We start from the raw sequence: 23592 nt of genomic DNA on the forward strand, positions 1-23592 counted from the left end.
TTGTAGTCCATTGGCTGAGACTGATTTTAACCACACTCCTACATTTTTGATCAGGAAATATTCCTGTGTCCCTCTCTCTCATGTGCTATATGGTGAGTAGATTGATCCCATCATTTTGAAGTAAATGTGTTCTAAAGTCTAAAAATCTGTGTTGTAACTTTAAGGAATGTCACTACCAAACTCATTTTTTCTGCTATTGAGAATTTTTTTTTGGATGTTATTCCATAAAATTTAGTTGTTATATGTGTTCAACTGTTCTGACCAGTGATTGCTAACCATGTGCTGATTAGCATCTTCGAGCTAGGCTCAAAAGTATCTAAAATTGTCACTACCAAAACAGTCACAACCGAAACATTTTCTTGAAGTTTCGGTTGTGACATTGTTTTGGTAGTGACAAAAGGGAACACATAATCCTTTATTTGGAGGAATAAACTACATTTTAGTACAGTTATGCAAATAATTACTACTGTAGTATGTTTTAGTAGTGTTTTAGTATGCAATATTCTGTTAAAATTCTGTAATGTGATGGTTACAATTACTTAAGGTTGCAGTCCATGATACTAGCTTAGGTGTAAGGTTGTTGTCAGTAATGTTAATTTATATGATTAACTTGACAGGGAGAATGACATAAAACACCAACATGCCTAAAAAAAATAGAAAAACTACAACAGAGAGACAGAGAGAATACAAACAAAGGTTGAGGGAAGACCCAGTGAAGTACGAGGAATACTTAAGGAAAGAAAGAGAAAGAAATAAGAAACGAAGGGAAGAAGGAAAGTTGAAGAGTATCAGTGAATTACCTGACAGGGAGCAAAGAGATGTCAGAAAAGCATGGAGGAAAAGACACAGGATGATGGTGAAAAGACAAAAAGAGGTGGAGACATTTTGCAGGGCTTCCACACCACCTAGTACTTCCAGTGAGGGTGATCAGACACCAGTACACACACACACACACACACACACACACACACACACACACACACACACACACAGTTCAGTGGTTCTGGAGATTTATCTGAATGAGGAAAATTATTCTGAAATTAATGTTTTATGTACACACACACACACACACACACACACACACACACACACACACACACACAGTTCAGTGGTTCTGGAGATTTATCTGAATGACTCATAAACAAAATGTTGAAAATGTGCAAATAAAACAAAGTGGTTCTGAGTCTACATTGTAAGTTGTTGTTTTTTTGGGAAGAAAAATCTAGGAGCATACCTCTTCTCACTTGCACCTCAAGACCCAAAGTATAGAATAGCTCTAGGTGTTCTTATAAGATATTTACTGTCAGATGTGTGTCTGCTATATGTACTGACTGCATATGTGCATCATAGTTATTTATTTATATTAACATAAAATGTGGACAGTCTGATTCAGCCATGGCAAACTAATTATTGTGGTCACTACCAAAACATTACTGTCACTACCAAAAATGTGCAGTCACTACCGTAACATGGGATGTTTTGTCAAAAATAAAGTATATTGAATTATCAACTAAGATGTTATGATAGTGTTTGGTTCAATGCATATTCAAACTAATGAATCCTTAACTTTGAAATCAGTACGATAAACTTTATGCCTTCTACAAAGAAAGATTGGGTTCAAAATACAACAAATCTCATAAATCACACTTAAAATATTATTAAAATGATAATCTTTATTGATTTAACCAGTAAAAATATTTTTTAAAAATAGAAAAAATATATATTTATAAGGTAGATGTAAACAAAATCTTAATAGGTCATTATAAGCCTTCTTAATAAATTATTTAATATTGTGTTTCGGTAGTGACAAATTTGGGGAGAAGGAAAATATTCCAGCATTTTCTGAAAATACAATATGAGAATTAACTGCACAATTACTAGAAAAGCGTACCTTGGATATTATACAATTTGCATACATGCAAAATTTGTGGGAAAAAACAAAAAAAATTCAAGATGTTTCCAACTCTGACTTTGCACCAATTCTGTAGAATGGCCCGTATATTATATATAAAAAAATTATAATATATAAACATATATTAATCGATAATAAAATATGAATAAATAATATAAAAATACATAAATCGATTTGACAGCACTAATATGAATACATTACATTAATGAAACATTCTTTTTTTTATTATTTTTTTTATATATTTTAAGATACATTAATGAAACATTCTTCTGTTCTGATTTCAATATTTCATGAATTTTGCATGAACTACATTTCCCATCATGCACAAGAATGGGAAAAACAGGGATAAAACATTATTTAGTTGCATTAATGTTAAAAAGCTTCCCATCCTATTGGTAACTGCTGAGACAGAGAGAGAGATCTCATGAAGCGCTGTCATGTCATAGGATAGAGTGCTTTAATATTAATATATCAGGCCTGATGTGAATGTTTACAACAAATCAAAGTCGATCATGTGGATGTTGACAACTTATTAATAATCTCCCGCCGTACAGACAGACAACAACACAATAACTGAATTCCAGCACAGCTCTTCCTCTCCTCTCCCTCCTCTTCCTCTCAAACACGTGCGTCTGCCACTTCTTAATGGAGGCATCAATAAATGATCATCTCTCTCTCACACATCAGAGGCTCGTGGGACACACACACACACACACACACAGAGGCAGTGACACAGTTACAGCAGCCTGTAATGAAGACATCCTCAGATCGATGAGCTCCAGCGACTGAAGACGACCAATTAACATCCACACCAGCCAATAACCAGATCCAGATCCAGATCCAGTCTGCCGTTTAATTAGTGACCGTCTCGTTTTCACTTCAGAACTGCACTCTTCCCTGTCTGTCCATCCTGAGGAGCTTTCAGTCAATATCTGCAGTGAACTCAGTGTTTTAAAGCCATATATACAGTGGTGGCCACAATTATCAGAACACCTGACAGATCTAAAGATATTGATATTTTTTTGCCACCAAAACATGATTTTATTTCATAATTTTTATGAAACATGCAGATTGTTGCTCTGAGCACAACACATATCAGATATCAGATGATATTTTACAGTAGATCTGTCCAGTTTATTTTCCAACTCGCCCTGAATGTGCTCGATGGGGCTGAGGTCCGCCTTTGACGGGCCGGTCCATCATTTTCAGTGATCCAGCAGAGTTCGTCCGTCACAGGAAGTTCCAGCAATAGCTAGAGGAATGTTTAGGGTCATTATCCTCTTGGAAAATAACTAAAACCTCTTAAATATGCCAAGTGTTCTAATAGTTTTGGCCACCACCTTATATATACAGTATATATATATTTAGTATTTACATGAATATATTTTCAATAAGTTTTAGTTATTCAAATTCCTAATTAATTTTTTTAATATACAGTATATATATATTTACATGAATATATTTTCAATAAGTTTTAGTTATTCAAATTCCTAATTTATTTTTTTATATATACAGTATATATATTTACATTCATATATCTTCAATAAGTTTTAGTTATTCAAATTCCTAATTTATTTTTTTATATATACAGTATATATATTTACATTCATATATCTTCAATAAGTTTTAGTTATTCAAATTCCTAATTTATCTTTGGAGAACATTATATAGCCTATATATATTGTCCAAAAAATATAAAATTGCATTTACCTAAAATACATTTTAAGATTGGAAATTGCTCCTTGAAGTACAATTTATAACATATGTTGGCATATGAATGTTTAAATAAATTTTCATTTATATATATATATATATATATATATATATATATATATATATATATATATATATATATATATATATATATATGTATGTATGTATGTATGTATGTATGTATATTTATATACATATAAAGGAAAATGTAAATAATCAAGTATGAGATCACAGTTATGTTTAATTAGATAATTGTATGGTTTCAGTTAAGATATTACTTGTTTTCTGAAAAATGTTTGAAAATTAAATGAGTTTTTGCTTAAAACAAGAACAAAGTGGAGTCTGAAAAATAAAGTAAATTTTAAAGGGAAAACAATATTATTTTTTGGACCAAATTGGCAGATATTTTCAAGCAAAAACTCGCTTAATTTCTTCTTTTTTTGTTGTTGTAAACAAGACTTAATATCTTCATTCATAAATGCATCTTGATTTGAGAACGTTTAGATATTTGTGCTGGAAAACAAGACAGAAACGCTGGAGAAGAACATTTTTGCAGTAAAAAATATAAAGATGTCTGACTTTAGACTTTAGACTTCGAAACTCAGTTTGAGACACAGTTGAGATGTCTTCTGAAACTCACTGAGAACATCTGAGATCAGAAATCTTTCTTTCGTTCATCTCATCAGAGATCATTTGTGAGTCAGAATGAAGGACATGAAGAACATTTACAGGAAACTCTGAGTGTCCATTTGGAGTGAAAGCATCAGAAAACATGCTGAAGATAAACAGAATAATCAGTGTTTTCTTTAAACAACAGTTCATCACTGACTCACTCCCATGTCCTTCCAAATCTGAATGACTTTCGACAGTGGAACACAAAAGAAGACGCTTTTTCATTTTCAGATCAATATTCCTTGAACAGCTTGTTATGATTTTAGAAGTCAAGTCATGCTGGCCAACGGAAGAAGCTGAACTATCCATAATGTGAAACTGTTATCGTCAGATTTTTCATTCAGTTTGTGTGAATTATCTGATCTTTCCATCCGTGTCCACCAAGATCCAAATAAAAAGAGAAAATAAGATAAAATGTGCTTTTTACAATGCATACAGAAACCTAAAATTGTTTTATCTGTACATTTTTTCAAAACAAATTGCATTTGTATGATCTCGCTGATTGTATGATTTCTATGAACCTGTTTTATCACATTAATGATGTAAAAACGATTAAAGCACTGAATATTTAAAGCAGTGTTATTTTAGTATTAGTCATATACTAAGTTACATGTTTATTTAGTTTAACTTTATTTAAATGTATGCATTTATCCATATAAGTGCGTATATATATTTATATATATATATATATATATATATATATATATATTAAAATATTTTCATTTACCCAGCTATCAAAAATATATTCTAAGAACATTTTGCTAACGTTCCCATTAAGTTATAAATTTGTGATTTCTGAGTGTTCTCAGAACATTAAAAACTTCCAGTTTTTTAAATGTTTAAAAAAAAGTTTTTTCTTGAGAACTCAAACGTTAAAGGACATTCCATTCTTCAAACATTATTGGAATGTTACTTTTTAAATGTTCTCTGAACATTCCAAAACAAGCTGTTACATTTAAAAATGATCGAACGTTCCGTGAACGATGTATAAATCATTTGTTTGTGCTAATGTTTCGATAACATTATAAAAGACCAGATAACTTTGAACGAACGTTCTATTAACGTTACCGGAAGATGTAACCGTAACTGGAAGAAAACCATGCCAGACCACAGCATAGTGTCGGCCCAGACCCGGCCCACATCTGGAACGCACTGAATCACATGACCCAGATGTGGCCCGGATCTGGGGCGACACTATGCTGCCATCTGGGTTGACAGAACGTTTGGAGAACATTCCTTGTAAACTGTGTAGCCAGAAAAAAGTATATTTTAGAGATGCATTTTCTGCATGAAGCTCTGAAGTCCATCTTAAAACAGGCCATCAAAACATGAACAACTGCAGGACGATTATTTGAACCCGAATGACTGAAAAGTGGCGTGTTTTAGTCCCGCGTTTGCCCTTTCATTCCCAGCAGGGCCGTGTTTCCGACTCCAGAAAGCCTCTCAAGGCTGATGAAAGGCCGGTTTCTCTCATGCCAGTGAAGCTCTCCAGGGGCTCCGCGGGGGAAGGACTTTGATCCTCGGGATCTCCTCAGTCCATCTCCCAACCAACGTCTCCATAGAAACAGCTCCGTCCTCTCGGACACACCAGACGCTGGTCGATGGTTCCCTCAGTAGGTCATCCTCGATCAATGGCTTCCCTGCAGGAGGAGGAACACCTGAGCGTTCCGGATACAGGAGCAGACCAACATCTGGAGAGCCGCTTACAGCAGGGATGTGTCCGGGAAAAACAGAGACAGCTGATGATCACAGAATAATTCACCAATTATTCACTGACTCTCCTGATTTTATCATTTCAGTAACGAGCAGAAGGGGAAACGTGAAGAGCTCCAAAAACACTTATAAAAGCGTCATATGACTTATATAAAATTATATATATTTTACTATATGTTGTATAATTGTGTGTTTGGGAAGTGGCTTTTAATGATGAGACTTTTGTTTTTGTAATCAGGGTCTCAACAATTATATAAAAATTTGATTTAGATTTATCGGCCAATATATCGGTTATCGGCTTTCAAATATAAAGATTTATCGGTTATCGGCCAAAATTGTCATATTTTATATTTTATCCGATTTCAGCTTTATTTAATACCTATTGTAGTTTTAGTTTAAACTACTTGTAATATCCTATGATATCGAAGATTTGTGGCTTACTAAAATGAGATTTGCACATTTAAAATTTCGCAAGGAAAATATTGATGACATCATCCTGCACTCAGGGGCGTGTCCACATGTTGTCCAATCAGGCTAGTGATAGCAAATGGCTGTGATTTAAATGAAATTTTCACAGCTATTTTTCCATAATGTGGATATTTATGATTCCAAATGCACAGGATTGCGGATAATCGGGATAAGTTTCATAAAAAAAAAAAAACATTTTGAACAAAAAGCTGAGAAAATGACGTTTTTGTCAAAGGTTTTGTCCGGATCAGATGATCAGAGTAGTTCGAGTCCATCAACACCACAAATCGTTTTCTCTTTTTTTGTTCAACATTTCATTCATTTTGATTTATAAGCTGCTTAATGTTTGATGATCGCGTTATATTTGACACGTAATGCTTCTATCGCTTGTTTCTGCTTCTTCTTTTTTATGTCTTGATCCAGAGATTCTGTATTCTCTTCCAGAAGATCCGTACCATATAACAGTGGAAACATGGATTGCTGGAGAATTCTGTCAATGGCATGGATAGAGTTCAAAACAAAAATGGGAAGGAAAAAAAAACCTTTAGGAGAATCCTGAGAAAGCCAAAACAGCTCTTTTCTCATGGTGTTGCATGGGAAGCGTTTCTCTGGGGAGGCGTTTGTGTTATAATCTCGTCCTCGGGACAGATCCGATGCTTTAGAACAAAGAATTGGGCTCAGATGAAGGAAGATGCAGGTTTTTACTGGGGGGTAAACAGGTCCCAGATTCACTCCGAATGGAAATGTTACTGCTTTTCTCAGAGGCGAAACACACACCTGGCGGAGAGTCATAAACAGAGGAAAGCATCCGCCTAAAAATAGATGAAAGAATCAAACTGGAGAGAATTGTAAGATGTTTCGGGCCTGTACACTATGCATGTACGTGAATGCAGACGCTTCATGCTCGATTTCATGCGCCGTTGCGTTTCTGAAGGGTGTCAGAACGCGATTCATAATGCAATGCATGGGACGCTCGCAGGCATTAGTGAACGCTGTCTTCTCCTTCAGGTCAAACACCATCCAGCTGCGCTTAGAGGAAGTTAGAGCAGATTCCTGTAACATCTGGAGGAAACTCAGCACTCTTGTAAACAAAGCTTCCAAAAGGGTTTTTACAGTGAAGCAATCCATAGTTTTTAATCATGTGACTGAGACCTGCTGGATCTGCATTACCAGCCGGTCAATTTTACATCTCAAGAGAAGAAAAACAAATGCATGTTTTGGGGCACCTGTGACGCACATAAATCACTAAAAACAGCTGAACGTTAACAGTTTTCCGGAGCGTCAAACACCAGCTCCAGTGATGCAATGTCTTTACCAAGCAGTGATTGGCTGTTTTATTCAGAAGGCGGGGCTTATTCTGCCATCCTGCGAGTTGCACTTTCTTCCATTCATAGTAATATGAGTGAACCGTCTTTCTATATCTAAAGTCTTTGATATATGCATCATAAATAAGCTGTATATTGAATTTGGTCTTTTAATATCACTGTCTTACTACATGACTGGCATTTAAAAAACATTTTTTAAATATCTTCATTTATTTTCTCCCTCACGCCCAGTATTACTTTAGTTTCATTCATATACAGTTTTCATTCATATTTATTAGATTTTATTTTTGTTTTATTTTATATATTTTTATATATTATAATTGTTTATATATATATATATATATATATTCTGTATTAATTTTAATATGTTTGTATATTTTTTGATTAGTTTTTAGTTTTAGTTTACTTACTATTTTAGTACTTCATCTTAAACCAAAGAACATTTTTACATTTTATTTTATTACAGATAAAGTTTTTTTATTTAAAGTATTTCTTTATGGTTTTAGGTTTAGTTAACATTAATAACCCTGACCTAGCCATGTAGTTTTTCTTGTTGAATATCCTGATTCATTGATATTCAGTTTTTGTTAATATTTTGAATTAGATTTTATTTTGATATGCTGTTATTCAGTGTTTTTGTTATTTAAGGAGACAGAGCGCACACATCTCAGCGTCTGCATGACGGTCAGTAATCCAGATTTGCATGATGCGGATGTTGGATCAACATGAGAGTGAGTAATCTTCATCTTTTTATTGAATTATTCCAGGATCTGTCTCGGATCAGCCGTCTCTGGTTATCAGTGCCCAGGTCAGGAGTTCAGACTGAAGCGCTCGGCCCTTTCATTCTAACGGAACTCTCTGAGTGGTTTTTGCATGCATAACTCATGAGGGCTGAACATGCTTCTGGATGTCATCGCTGTCACACACACACACACACACACTGAGGCAGGAGTGAAATCCCAGAGCTGGTCAAGGGCACCTTCAGCTCTCTCTCTCTCTCTCTCTCTCTCTGACAGAAGCGCTGGGCAAACTGGGAAGAGAACATGTAAACACTTGATCGGACTGAAAACCGAAACTGAAAGGACTGCGCAAGGATGTGTCATATAAACAAGTGTCATCCTATAATCCTCCTTTCTCTGCGTGTGTGAAGTGGAGCAGGACAACGGCCCACCAGTCCTGGTTTCAGACTCTCATCCACAGACGACTGGTTTTGGCCATTTTTACTGCGTGATCAATATAAGCAGCGGCACAACGGTTCATAGTCTCCAAACTATGACCAGAGAGGCAGAGACGGATATTAAGTCTGCTTTTTAAAACAAATAAAGAATCAATGTATGAGAATAATCCGTGTATCATTCGTTCACTCGTTTTTTTATTTAATATTGAAAGTAGAAAAATGAGAAAAACAAGTTCCTTTTTCGTTTTTTCCAGAAAAACTGCAGCAGCGGAGGACTTTTATTCTGCCGTGCAGAACTGAGGAAGAACTGATGACGGGACAGTTTGATCTTCGGCTGACAAATCAGAGGAAAGGGGCGTTTCACTCCCGCCCACGTGTAGAAATCGAATATTCCAGCTGTTTATTCATTTTTCTGCTTCAGAACGAAAAACAAAAAAAATCAAGCTGAAATATTGTTTTTTGGGGGAAATAATGAAAAAACGAAAAAGGAACTGATTTCTCATTTTTCTACTTTCAATATTAAATAAAAAAACGACTGAACGAATGATACACGGATTGAGAATGGTTATTAAGCGTAAACTGTGGGAAACTCTGTATATTAGTTCAGTGCATATCAAAAAAACGATCCGATTTGAAGCTCGTGACATAAACGCACACACACATCAACCCCATTAATTGTTCAGCGTTCATGTAAACACTACGTTCAGATTCATCAATCGAAATGAATTCGGTCCGATTGAAACAAAAGGTGTGCATGTAAATATAAATTAATTTTTTTGTTTGCACTCTCTCATTGTTCTCTCAACACTTTGCTATATTTTATCCAAAAAAAAGGTAAACCTGTACCTTTAATTGCACAGCCTACTTGTGATTATTTCATTCAAACCTGCCAAATTCCGTGATATTCCGAGTTATACGGTAAATTCCATTTTAATGACTGGATTCCACGATTCCATTCGCAGTTTCCAATCCTACGATTGGCCAATTCAAGTCTCTCAAAATCCTATTAATAAGGTTTAGCCATGAGCATCCAAACCTACAGAACCAGAAACACCCCGGCCAGACCCATCTATAGAACCGTTTGTGGTCCGAATCCCGGCTCAGACTCCCTCCGCCTGCATCAGTGCCCTGCTGGCCCAATTATAAGGGAAAAGTTCAGCCCGAGGCTCTCCGGTTTATCCTGCTGTTCCCAAGCCTTCCCACTGTCACTTAGAGCAGATCTCACCAGCACTCCGACAAGAAACACAGCGTTTAATGCCTGTAATGATGCCACTGTGAACTGTGTGTGTGTGTGTGTGTGTGTGTGTGTTTTGCATTCGCTGCGTAGGTGTGCACACAAATACCTGAGATGAAATATAGCAACTAGAGAGTTTTTTTATAAATGCATGCATTAGAGAAGAGCAAGGAAGAGTAAATGACAATGAGACAAAGAGAGAATATGTCTGCAGAGAAATAATGAGAGAGTCGTCTGATTAAATCACTTCATCTGTCTTGTGTTCACATCTGCCCCACAGGCACAATGATCGCAGGTCTAATGAGCTCAGGTGAGCGGAGACACATGAAGAAATCTGAATTTGATTGAACTGAATGTAAAATGTGGCCATTTTATGCCTTTTTACACTCTTGATGTTGTTGTTAGTCTCTAGAACAGGTTTTCCTGCTTGAATGTTGATTATTCTCCTCATTTTCTCCATTGTTGCAGCTCCTCTCTTCCCAGTCTGTCAGTAACGCTCTGTTTACTTCCTGTCTCTATGAAGCCCCTCCTTCTGAAAAGCACACTGTGCTCTGATTGGTCGGCTGGATCAGTGTGTTGTGATTGGTCAAGCGCTTCGAGTGTGTTTGGGAAATGTCCCGCCCCTTCCCATAACCGCCAGTCCAACACACTACTGACTAACTCAACCAGGCCCCGCCCCTTTATTCTGCGTATGAATTATTATAATGAGGAATCTTGTGACGTGTTCGTTCCCGGAAGAAACTCAAGACTACAATGAGTTCAGAAACACTGACTCTGATATAGAGAAGAACAGCAACATTACACACTCTTTTTGTAATGCATTTTACTAATGTGACTCATATCTGAGTGCATAACAATGATAATAATAATAATATGCACTAATGAATCATTCAGACATTAAATAGTGCCAATTTTCTCTGGACTTTAAAGAAAGTTTTAATGTGTCATTTCTGAGGCACCAAAAGGAGTCGCATTCGGTCCGATTTCACACTTCATAATTTATGCATAAAAAGTTTTTATATATTTAAACATGTTGTCAAGCTGCAAGCTCATTATGCACAGATAGAAACTCTTATTGCACAATAGCACATGTGTAACCATGTAAAAGAGCTGAATGTTGCTCAACAGCAGACACACACACACACACACACACATCTGCAGTGCCAGCACAAAACTTGCAGCAGTCCAACCTTACGACTTGTTGCATCATATGGCGGATCCCAAAACAGGCCATTATTTGTCAACAGCGGCGGAGACGAACTGCACACACAGATCTGTGTATCGTCTGAAGATAATCTCATTATGCGCCCCATTATTCTCCAGCGTCTGTTCCCATAAAGAGCCTCGGCCCTTTGTTTCCCGGAGAGGCTCTCAGGGGCCCGTGAGGGTCCGCTCCCCCACCGGGACACACAGCCGCGGGGGACGCGGTCACGCAGGTGTTCACAGCGACGCTGAAATATATCGCTAACTCTTCACTGTGAGTTTCATTCAGCGGGAGCTAACAATCTAAAATACTCGTTTTACACTATAACAGAAGTATAGCATTGCATCTGTTATTGTAATGTCTTACCAATAATATATCAGTAACACTTTACAATAATCTTCATTAGTTAACTAACAATAAGCAATACATTTGGTTACAGTATTTATTAATCTTTGTTAATGTTAGTTGATAAAAACACAGCTGTTCATGTTAGTTCACAGTGCACTAACTAATGTTCACAAACACAACCTTTGATTTTAATAACGTATTAGTAAATGTTGAAATTAGTATTAAACTAAGATTAATAAATGCTGTAGAAGTATTGTTCATTCTTAGTTCATGTTAACTAATGTTAACTAATTAACCTTATTGTAAAGTGTTACTAATATATCTAATATTATAGTGGAAATGTATGCATTTTTGCATTTGCAATTGATATGCATGCAGAACAGTGCGATATCAGCGCCAACCGAACACGACTTTATCATTCCCGACACTAAATGTATGGAGAATTCCCAGCTAAAGTAACAAAAATACGTTGTAAGAACATTCTAAGCTAACATAAGCTGTTAGCATAAGCTAAACGTTTTTGTGATGTCTGTTTTAAAACCTTTTTTTTTTTTCTTGATTACGTGAACATTAGAGAAAACATTACGGGAATGTTTTCTCTATTTCATCCGTATATTATATCTCTAAACCATCTGACAAAAGTAGTAAGAGTTAAAAAACATTCGACTAAAATGTTTCAGAAAAGCGATGTTGTATAAATGATGTTTTTGTGCAAATGTTGTGAGAACAGAAGATAGAACTTTGAATAAACGTTCTATTAACGTTTCTGGAAGAACGTTTATTCATAACCTTGCCAACGCGTTCTGATAACATTCCCGGTTAGCTGGGATATAGCCAGAAGCACAGATTCCAGAAGGAACATGTTTGGGGAAAATGTGGGATTTTTGGGAAAATTGCGGCGGAAATCCCAAATTTGGGAAAACCTGATATTGTTGTCAATAAGACAGATTCCTGTTTGTTTGCAATCCTCCAGTCTTACCTTGGAACAGGAATGCTCTGGTGTCATCATGGAAACCCTGCACCTGTGTCACGCCGGAGAAGCCTTCTCCGGGACTGAACTCCTGAAACAGGCTGATCCGAACCGCCGGATCCACTCCGAACGCAGACACTTCAACACAATCACAACACACAGCATTAGACCTTCACACCGGTGCATTTACAGCACTTTTCCAGGCGTTTGCATTCACTGCAACAAGGACTTTTTTAAATCACTGTATTATGGGTTGAAGAGCAATGACTTTTTTCATGACTTTCATTGATTTTTCAGGGTCTGGAAATCAAAATTCCTTGATATTTCCAGATGTGGAGCCTACACTGAAACATAAACAAATGAATAAATAGCTTAGGAACAATTTTCACTCAGAAATTACTAGTAAATTTCGCAATTAATAAAGAAACAGCAAGTGACGCATTGAGTAAAACATGAAATGTTGAAATTAAAAAGACTGATATATATTTCTGTAAAACTTTACAATTAGTTAACATTAGTTAACTACAAGCATGAACTAATAGAGCACTTATACAGCATTTATTAATCTCTGATAATGTTAATTTCAACATTTACTAATACTTACTAACATTAGTTACTGCACTGTGAACTAACATGAACAAACAATGAACAACTGGATTTTTATTAACTAACATTAACAAAGATTAATAAATACAGTAACAAATGTATTGCTCATTGTTAGTTCATGTTAGTAAATACATTAATGTTAACTAATGAACCTTGTTGTAAAGTGTTACCGTATTTTCTTCTAAAAAACGACTTCGGAATATCATTTTTGACAGTTTTGCATATAAAACGTGCATATAATTATAATAACCATAACCAGCACAGTGGTGATGTGAGCAGCTCTGTATCTCAGATTGCAGGCTTTGATCGCTCCTTGGAGATGAATGCATGACCAGATATTGATAATAACTGTGCTCATCATAACGGATCAGATGTAATAACTGATGCCTACCTGCTGCCGCGTAAAATAATCCAACAAACAACTGCAATAATCCCATGGTGAATAATGCAATTAGTCCATGTTGCGATACTCCACGAAAATGCATTCACGTAAACGCAGGATTTATCCTCTTCATTCAGACATTCCCGCGGGATGAGAGGAGCGTCACGGGCTTCGCGCGCGAGTGTTCCGCGAGCCGCACAGGTGGTTCTGATGGGTCTAGCGCAACGCGCGCGTCAGACTGACTGCAGAGCGACGCGAGCGAGCGAGGGAAGGAGAGAGAGAGAGAGAGAGAGAGAGAGAGAGAGAGAGAGAGAGAGAGGCAGAGCGCGTAACCCCCCTGGTGGCTCTACATGGAAGCGCGCGCACTGAACATTCCCACTTTGATAATTATGCATGAAAAAAGAGAAAAACCTTTCAGTTCTTGCTAGTAAGGCCACAAATCACAAATATTGTAAAACCTAACTTTGTATAAAAATGTCTTAATATTTGACTAAAGAAATAAATATGCACCTGGCCTACTTATAAAACATTTCAACTTTTTTTTTCAACTGCTTACACACAGAATTCTTACTTGTCTCACAATTTCTGAAACCTGACACTCAAACACCAGAAACACACACCAGATCTGTAACACCATACACTAATTCTCGGCCTTCGACTCAGTTTTCCATTTCATAAAACACTTTTTTTTGCAAATCACAACACACACTTCTCATGTAACACACACAAATCTAACAGGAAGTCTCTTGATTTCCTTTGTCAAACACAACCTATCAAAACACCACAGTAATTCATCAGAGCCTCACACACACACACACACACTCACACACACACTCCTCACACACACACACACACACACACACACACGCACACACACACACACACACACACACACACACACACAGTGGGGACTCGCCATTTGGTTCCCACAATGTAATATAAATCAAACGTGCACACACACACTCAGACACACACTCGCACACACACTCCTCATACACACACATACTCAAACACACTCCTCACACACACACACACTCACACACTCCTCACACACACTCACACACACTCCTCACACACACTCACACACACACTCCTCACACACACACACACACACACACACACACACACTCACACACACACTCCTCACACACACACACACACACACACACACACTCCTCACACACACTCCACACACACACACACACACACACACACTCCACACACACACACACACACACACTCCTCACATGTGCAAACACTCACCGCTTTACTGAACACCAGCCAATCATGGCTTTAGAACAGGCCTATAATAGGTCAAAGGTCGAGTTATAGGTCTTTCGGACTGTGTAATACTGTATTCACAAACACAAATGCTTACAGTAAAAAAATAAATCGTTTGGGTTCAATCTTGCTTTCGTGTTTACCGTGAATTTTTCAACATCTCTCCGCCGATTACTTTCAATCTTGTCCAGAAATGTCTGTGAAAGAAGAGCTTTAGGTGTGGAATAACTGTGTGTGTATGATATATAAAGCTAAATATATAATATAACGGCAAAGGTGTTGGCAGCGTAAGACAAATATTTGCTTTTGAGATGTTTGTGATATTTTGAATGCAGTGCTTCATTTAGTGTGTGCAATTCTTGTATGTGTGTGTAAAGTTTTGTAAATGTGTGTAAGCAGTTTTAAAAAAGCTGTAATTGTTCTTGAACATAAAGTGAAGTAACATTGTTACATGTACATATCTGGCTCTAAATAAGCAGTAGCAATATAATCTGATGATCTGAAAGATGATGATGTGTGTTAGCTGATGAACACGTCTATAACACACACACACACACTGATGTATTCGCAGATTTCTCATGAAACATCTCTCATATGCTGAGGCTTTTATTATATCTCTATATCTACTAATCTTTATATGAACTATAACTGTATTTATAGACATTATAATCAATTAAACATCGACTCAAACATTTTAATACATAGGGGAGGTTATCACACTCAGGATTGATTGATTGATTTGGTCTTTACATAACATTATGTTGTTTTAACGATATAGATTTTGCATATAGATACACAATTTTGCAAACTAGGCTGGTTTTATCTAAATGCTGAACACAATTCACAAAACCACACTCCCAAACTGCAAAATATCTCATATTACCTGCAAAATGAAGCACGGCAACCCACTGTAAAACTTTTCACTGTACATTTACAGTAAAATACTGGCAGCTGTGTTGCACATACTGTATGTTTACAGCACTAGTACAGTAAACAGCGTTTGCAGTACTCCACTGTAATGACCAAACACACACTGAACACGGTTCTCTGCAGAACACACAACAGTCTGACATCATCTGTCACATGACTGCCATTTCAAAACACTGCCATTCAAAATTACACTCCATGATCTGATTGGCCGACACATGCGTCACCTGACCAAACACCTCAATGGTTCATTGTTACAGTTTTTCCAGTTGCTAACACACTAAAATGACATGCACAACACAATTATTTAAACTCACACACGGAGAGCAAAACCTCTTCTCAAGTCTCCAAAAGTCTAAACACATTTTCTGCTTTACACACATTTTGCAATTCAAAATGGCACTTTTTAAACACACTGAACACGGTTCTCTGCGTAACACACAACAATCTGCCATAAAGTCACATGATTGCCATTTCAAAACACTGCCACTCAAAATGACACTCCATGATCTGATTGGCCGACACATGCGTCACCTGACCAAACACCTCAATGCTTAACGGTTAACACTTCAATTTTTTCAGATTACTGTTTTTTGTGAGCATATTTGTGTTCAGTCCAGTGTGAATATGTCTGCTGTGCATATGTTGCACTGACTTCTTTGGTGAAAAATAAAACAATAAATGTTTGAACAGCATGTGTGTGTATCTGCAAATATTTCTGTGCATGTGAACAATCTGAAGAACTTTACTTTAGTATTATGGCAAAGCATATAAAGATGAGAGTGCTCTTCATTATGCCCAACAGTGTGTGGCTGGTTAGAGATAACTCATAATATGAATGAAGTGTGTGCCATTACGTGCATAAAAAGTGCCATTTTGAATTGCAAAATGTGTGTAAAGCAGAAAATGTGTTCAGACTTCTGTAGACTGTGAGTCTGTGCATGTCATTTTAGTGTGTTAGCAATTGGCAAAAACTGTAATGTATAGTTTAATATTTATTTATTCATTCATTTATTTGCTGTATACCTAACACGATTCATGATATAGATTTATTATTATATAGTTGATTTTATTAATTTATTTGCTGTATACTTCACATACTGTGTGCTAATTGATTTATTATCATATAGTTGCCCATTTATTTATGTTGAAAGTTGAAACACACACTCAGTTGGACATTCCCCGGATATTGTCCTGCTATATATTGATGAACGCGAGTCTGTTTGAGGCTGGCGGACGAGTTCAGACATTTAAACCAGTTGTTTGACGTGTTTTCCCTTAAACCAGCTGTAACCTTGAACTGGTGAAGCTGATGATAACCTACAGGTTTTGAATCCAGAAAAGTGTGCCCTAGAAATGTCTCTGAAACACAACCCCGGTTTAATCTTATATTCCCAGTAAGTGCAGAGTCCCCAGTGTGCGGTTCTGCTTATATATAACTCAACAGGGTTGTTTTCTCTTTATTAAAATGCATGTGTTCTCAGGATCCCACTGTGAGTGTAATGTGAGCGTTGAGGTGCTGGTGTGGAGCAGATCCTGGCGTTCCGGCGAGTCGTTCTGGAGACGCTGGGAATTGATTTCTTCTCTCATGGTCAGTTTTGAACAGAACAGAGTCTCTTTCAGCCATTAGAGTCCGAGCTGTGAAACTTCATCACACTGTGAGAGCATTACGCCGCCGCTGACCTTTCACAACGCAACACACAACTCAATCAATCTTTACCATCACTATGATTACACTCGCTGCAAATGTTCAGTTTCAAAGTAGTTCACAGTAGTTTTATATCGCCGACACATGAATCCAAATATCAATAAGAAAACTGTGCCAGACAAAAATAAGATGAAAGTAATGATAACAATCCTAAAATATAAAATTTACATTTATATTTATTATTAATATTATAAACTAATGATTTATATGTAGCCTACATAATAATTCATATTTACATTTTTGTGTGTGTGTGTGTGTATATATATATATCATTTGCATTTATAATCATAAATAAAAATAGGGTAATATTTTAATTATTATGTAATTTCATTTTTATTTCTAAATAATGATTTATCATTTATAATTATAAATCATTTAATTTAATTTAATTTAAAATAATACATTTTCACTTAATTTACTTAAAAGGTCATTTTGTTATTTTCTTTCAGATTGTGGGTATATATATATATATATATATATATATACAGCATATAAAGTATAAATAAAAAATAAAATTATTATTATATATAAATAAAAAATTCAAATGTAATCAGGAAAAATGCTATAGCCTATAGGCCTATATATATATTATAATAAATTTTTATATATATACGGAATAATTGACTATTTATATTTATAATATAAGTCATTTTATTTAAAATAATACATTTAACTTACATATCTTAATCAAGTAATTTGTCTTCGTTTTCAGAGTGTGGCTTTCGTTCCCGTATTGTGATCAGGCTCGTTGTTCCTGTCCTCCGGCAGACGAGGAGAGCTGGACTCTAACGCTTCACAGACGAGAGCTCTCTGAGACTGACCCGGTAAATCCTGCGGTCAAGCAGTGTTTCGGCTCCGGCCCTGGTGACCCGTTATCTGAGACCCGGCAGCCATTGCTGAGTCCGTCCCGAAACACGGATCACGTTCCCACCTAATCCCACCAGATCCCACAATAAAAGAGGAAAAGCTCAACAACAGGCCGTTTTCTTGCAGGGTACCAATAAAATCTGACAGATCCGCTCCAGGTCTCGACACAATCTAATATCAGAGCACATTTGAATTGAACTGCTCCGGTGGGATTTATCCCGAGGATTTAATATTTTTGGTCACCCGGCGTGTAATCGACTGGAGAGTGAATGTTTCTGACGTGACATGATGACATAGAGAAGCTGTAAACAATAATATGAGAACAGCTTCTTAATATGTCAAATGCAAATGTGTAAATAGCACAAGGGCCTTCCTAAGCAGTTGCTATGGTGTTCAGCCGTCAAAATGTGTTTTTTAAGTAGCCAGAGCTTCAGACTGACGGCAGAAGGTTTACGTGGTTGCTAGGGTGTTATTATGTGGTGGCAAATGTGTTTTGTGGGGTTGCTAACCTGCTGCTATGTGATTGTTTGGTTGTTGTGAATGGTTGCTAGGCTGTTGCTAGGGTGTTTTTTTTTTTTTCTCAATTAGGTCACTTGATGGAGTTTTTCGGTTCCTTGCCACTGTTGCCTTTGGCTTGCTCAGTTGGGGATATTTTGGGGATATTTAATTTGATTTTATCAATCAATAAATTCCACTAGAAACAAACCTTGTTGTATTATTTTAATTTAATACTGTGAAGCTGCTTTGATACAATCTGTATTGTGAAAAGCGCTATACAAATATACTTGACTTGACTTGACTTGACTTATTATGTGGTGGCAAATGTGTTTTGTGGGGTTGCTAACCTGCTGCTATGTGATTGTTTGGGTGTTGTGAATGGTTGCTAGGGTGTTGTTATGTGGTTGCAAATGTGTTTTGTGGGGTTGCTAACCTGCTGCTATGTGATTGTTTGGGTGTTGTGAATGGTTGCTAGGCTGTTGCTAGGTGTTTACTTATCTCACATGCAACGTGTCCAGTGTCTCTTTGACCTTCGTGTCTGTAGATGTGTGTTCTGCTCCAGCAGGTGAAAATGGTGCAGCGATTATTACGCTATTATGCTATTGTTATTGCACCACTAACTAATTGCCTCAATTACAGTACAACAGAAGTCAATGGGAGATGCATATGATGATAAACATTTCATGTGTGTGTGTGTGTGTGTGAGAGAGAGAGAGAGAGAGAGAGAGAGAGAGAGTGTGTGTGTGTGTGTGTGTGTGTGTGTGTGTGTGTGTGTGTCAAGTCATTTATTGTAAAACACTGACCTCTAGTGACACAAAAGAGTTTCACACTGTGACCAAACAATAATGAAAAATGATATATATATATATCTGTGCAATATATAAAGACATCTTTCCTGATTACAATGGGAGCAAAAAGTTTAGATGAATAGATGAAGCTATTCTTTGTTAAAGCAATAAGCCACGAAACCCACATTTAATGAGAATTAGAGATTTGCATCAAGGAATGAATGTCAAAATATCAAGGCAAGAAAAAGTTTCAACTCGTTTTATTTAAAGAGTAAAGTTTCTCAACTAAACGTAATTCAGAATTTACAATGTACACTTTATGCAAAATTAAAAAATGAGTCAGGTGTAATTGATCTTGTTATCATAATTAGCCTAATTGAAATGCATATTATAAAAAGCTAAATTACTAAATTAAGAAAAAGAGCTGTTGCATTATTCACATTTGCTATCGTTTTTAACACTTTTGCACCTGTAAAAATGCATGACTTGTTTCAGTGACACTTTACAATAACATTAGTTAATGCAACACACACTTCCCTATCCCCTATATAGAGAAATATGTGCTGTTCGCCATGTAGAATATAGTAAATGTGTGAAAAAGTGACTGATTTCCTCCCATTACTGATTACTCCCAGTAAACTGGTTGCAGTTCCACTCTGGCTCCACATGAGGGCGCTCACAGGACGAGTGCAGAATGAATGGAGGTCTATGGCGCTATACCCCTCAAAATCCACTTTTCTCAGGATATCATTTTTTGTCTAGTAATTTGAATGTTGTATTCGAAAGGAAATGCAAAGAAATTACACATTGCTGGGTGTTAGATTTTTTAGAGTCACTTATTTGCTTTAAAAAGTCTTTTAAAATGTCATCAATGACGTCACACACATCGTACGACCAGAGATACTGCTTTACGGCAATCCTTCAGTCACTTTGGCATGCTTGAGGCATCGACAACACAGCTGACACAGGTAAACACACACAGCTGACACAGGTAAACACACACAGCTGACACAGGTAAACACACACAGCTGACACAGGTAAACACACGTGCTAGAAGAGTTTTTGTTTTGTTTGTTTCTGGTCCCGCTTCGGATGCCACGATGCCATCAAGCGGTATCTCTGGTCGTAATCAGTCCTTCACTGACCAATCAGTGTTCATTAGCAGAATGCTAGCGTGTTATGGGCAACAACAACTCAACCTGTAAGAAATGGAAAGGACATAAGTACACGTTCATTCAACTTTCGACCTATAACCCATGTTGAACTTGCAAAACCTACAATCAAATCTGAGATTTCTCAACGGCAATCGGGTGAAAGAGACAAATTTAGCCGTCTAGCTCCATAGACTCCCATTCATTCTGCACTCATGGGCGATCGCCCCCAGTGGAACTCTGGTGGAACTGCAACCAAAATTCGGTACAATAGGACGTAATAGGGAGTGGCCAGGCTCTCCGTAGACGGGCTCTGTTCAGGGTCTGTTTATAATGTAGGGAGCGGAGCTTCAGATTCTAGAGAGCATTTGATTGGATGAGAAGCTGAAGTGCAGAGTGATGTCATCAAAATCGTTGATCCACATTGGCGGAAGTGAGAGACTGTCAGTTTTGAACGCTTATCTTCTAAATGCGAATTGTGTTATTATAGATAGACTAACATATTCATACTAAAAGCCAAAAACCTCCAAGGAATCCCTGATTTCATGTGGACTTTAATGGACACGAACTAACAGTTGTAGTTTTATTAACTAACACTAACAAAGTTTAATAAATAATGCATCGGATGTATTGGTCATTGTCAAAGTCAGTGCATTTATTGTGAAGTGTTGCCGAAACTTGTGGCTTTTCCATAGTAAGTCGCACTTGTAAAATGTCCAGGTTTTGCAGAAACTGCAATATGTTTTGCACCAAGAGTCTCTGAAGGGAAGAAGAGTGTGTGTGTCATGACGAATCCTCTTTGCAGCGCTCGGGTCTCGTGCACGGGTGAGTGTGTGTCGCGTGTGTCACGTGTGTTGTGTCCGCTGGTTCTGATTGGCTCCAGAGCACCAGTCGCTCCACGTGCGGCCGCGTGCACGCGCTCTCTTTCTCCCTGGAGTTCCTCCACTTCATTCTGCGGTTCTGGAACCAGATCTTCACCTGCATGAACCGGATTCAAACTGGATTGAGTTACAGAGTGTGAACAACAGGGAGCTAAAAACCCCAGGTTTGACGCAGATATAAAGATCGCATTTAGCTTAAAGTATCTAATAGAATAACAGTTACTTCTACTCTAGAGGTCAAAAGTTTGGAATAATTATGATTTATTGATTTTTTTACGTTTTTGAAAGAAGTCTCTTCTGCAAGACTGCATTTGATTAAAACATACAGTATAAATTGTGAAATATTATTCCAATGTAAATCAGCTGTTTTCTATGTGAATATATAGTAAAGTGTAATTTATTCCTGTGATCAAAGCTGAATGTTCAGCATCATTACTTCAGTCTTCAGTGTCACATGATCCTTCAGAAATCACTCTAATATGATACAGTAAAAAAAAAATTATTATTCCAAACGTTTGACCTGCAGTGTACACACTCAAAAACTAACAAACATTGACTAGGTCCATCCAAAGAAATAGACTCACTAAAATTCCCTTTACATGTGTCCTAGTTCACATATCTGTCCTAAGTAGCATGCATTTGTAGTATGCATTAATATGCTTCCCAGCATGCATCTGTGCATGCTTTTTGCTTCTCCAGTAAATGTATCTTGATTTATGAATGTTTAGATATTTGTGCTGGAAAACAAGACAGAAACACTGAAGAACAACATAATGTTTTGCAGTGCAATTTTTTAGTTATTCTTCATAAGATGTGAAGGACAGAGAGAAGTTGAGCATGTGTGTGTGTGTGTGTGTGTGTGTGTGTGTGTCTGTTTATGTGAGTGAGTATGTGTGTGTGTTAATGTGTGTGCGCGCGCGTGTGTGTTTGTGTGTGTGTGTGTGTGTGTGTCTGTTGTTTATGAGTGTGTGTGTGTGTGTTTAAGAGTGTGTGTGTGTGTGTGTGTGTGTAGGACAGAGAGAAGTTTGTGTGCTCACCTGTGTCTCCTTCAGGCCGAGGTCTGTGTGTGTGTGTGTGTGTGTGTGTGTGTGTGTGTGTGTGTGTGTGTGTGTGTGTGTGTGTGTGTGTGTGTGTGTGTCTGTTTATGAGTGTGTGTGTGTAGGGCAGAGAGAAGTGTGTGTCCTCACCTGTGTCTCCTTCAGGCCGAGGTCTGTGTGTGTGTGTGTGTGTGTGTCCTCACCTGTGTCTCCTTCAGGCCGAGGTCTGTGTGTGTGTGTGTGTGTGTGTGTGTCTGTTTATGAGTGTGTGTGTGTAGGGCAGAGAGAAGTGTGTGTCCTCACCTGTGTCTCCTTCAGGCCGAGGTCTGTGTGTGTGTGTGTGTGTGTGTGTGTGTAGGACAGAGAGAAGTTTGTGTGCTCACCTGTGTCTCCTTCAGGCCGAGGTCTGTGTGTGTGTGTGTGTGTGTGTGTGTGTGTGTGTGTGTGTGTGTGTCTGTTTATGAGTGTGTGTGTGTAGGGCAGAGAGAAGTGTGTGTCCTCACCTGTGTCTCCTTCAGGCCGAGGTCTGTGTGTGTGTGTGTGTGTGTGTGTGTGTGTGTGTGTGTGTGTGTGTGTGTCCTCACCTGTGTCTCCTTCAGGCCGAGGTCTGTGGCCAGTCTGTGTCGGTCCGTCTTGCTGATGTACTTCTGCTTGCGGAAGGTTTTCTCCAGCTCTCGTCTCTGTTCCTCGGAGAACACGGCTCGCCTCAGGATTCCTGACCGGGACCCGG

The 23592-nt window shown here is 37.5% G+C and overlaps 2 protein-coding genes across 2 annotated transcripts in view; both read right to left on the reverse strand.

Moving 5' to 3' along the window:
• nell2a (neural EGFL like 2a) overlaps positions 1 to 13964 on the reverse strand; it is a 112556-nt gene extending 98592 nt beyond the window's left edge. Inside the window, exons 1-2 of the mRNA XM_084396311.1 lie at positions 13734 to 13964; positions 12746 to 12874 (exon numbers count right to left, since the gene is read on the reverse strand). Of these exons, the coding sequence (XP_084252437.1) occupies positions 12746 to 12874; positions 13734 to 13827 (223 nt within the window). The 5' untranslated portion in view covers positions 13828 to 13964. The remainder of the gene's footprint in view (positions 1 to 12745; positions 12875 to 13733) is intronic.
• A 7615-nt stretch (positions 13965 to 21579) lies between these two features.
• Positions 21580 to 23592, reverse strand: part of dbx2 (developing brain homeobox 2) — a gene marked incomplete at its 5' end in the record, with an annotated part of 7554 nt that continues 5541 nt past the window's right edge. The window contains 2 exons of the mRNA XM_084397606.1: positions 21580 to 21922; positions 23447 to 23592. The exon at positions 23447 to 23592 is cut by the window's right edge and continues 39 nt beyond it. Of these exons, the coding sequence (XP_084253732.1) occupies positions 21728 to 21922; positions 23447 to 23592 (341 nt within the window). The 3' untranslated portion in view covers positions 21580 to 21727. The remainder of the gene's footprint in view (positions 21923 to 23446) is intronic.

The sequence above is a fragment of the Rutilus rutilus genome (assembly GCF_951802725.1).
Source record: "Rutilus rutilus genome assembly, chromosome: 23".
NCBI classification, from domain to species: domain Eukaryota; kingdom Metazoa; phylum Chordata; class Actinopteri; order Cypriniformes; family Leuciscidae; genus Rutilus; species Rutilus rutilus.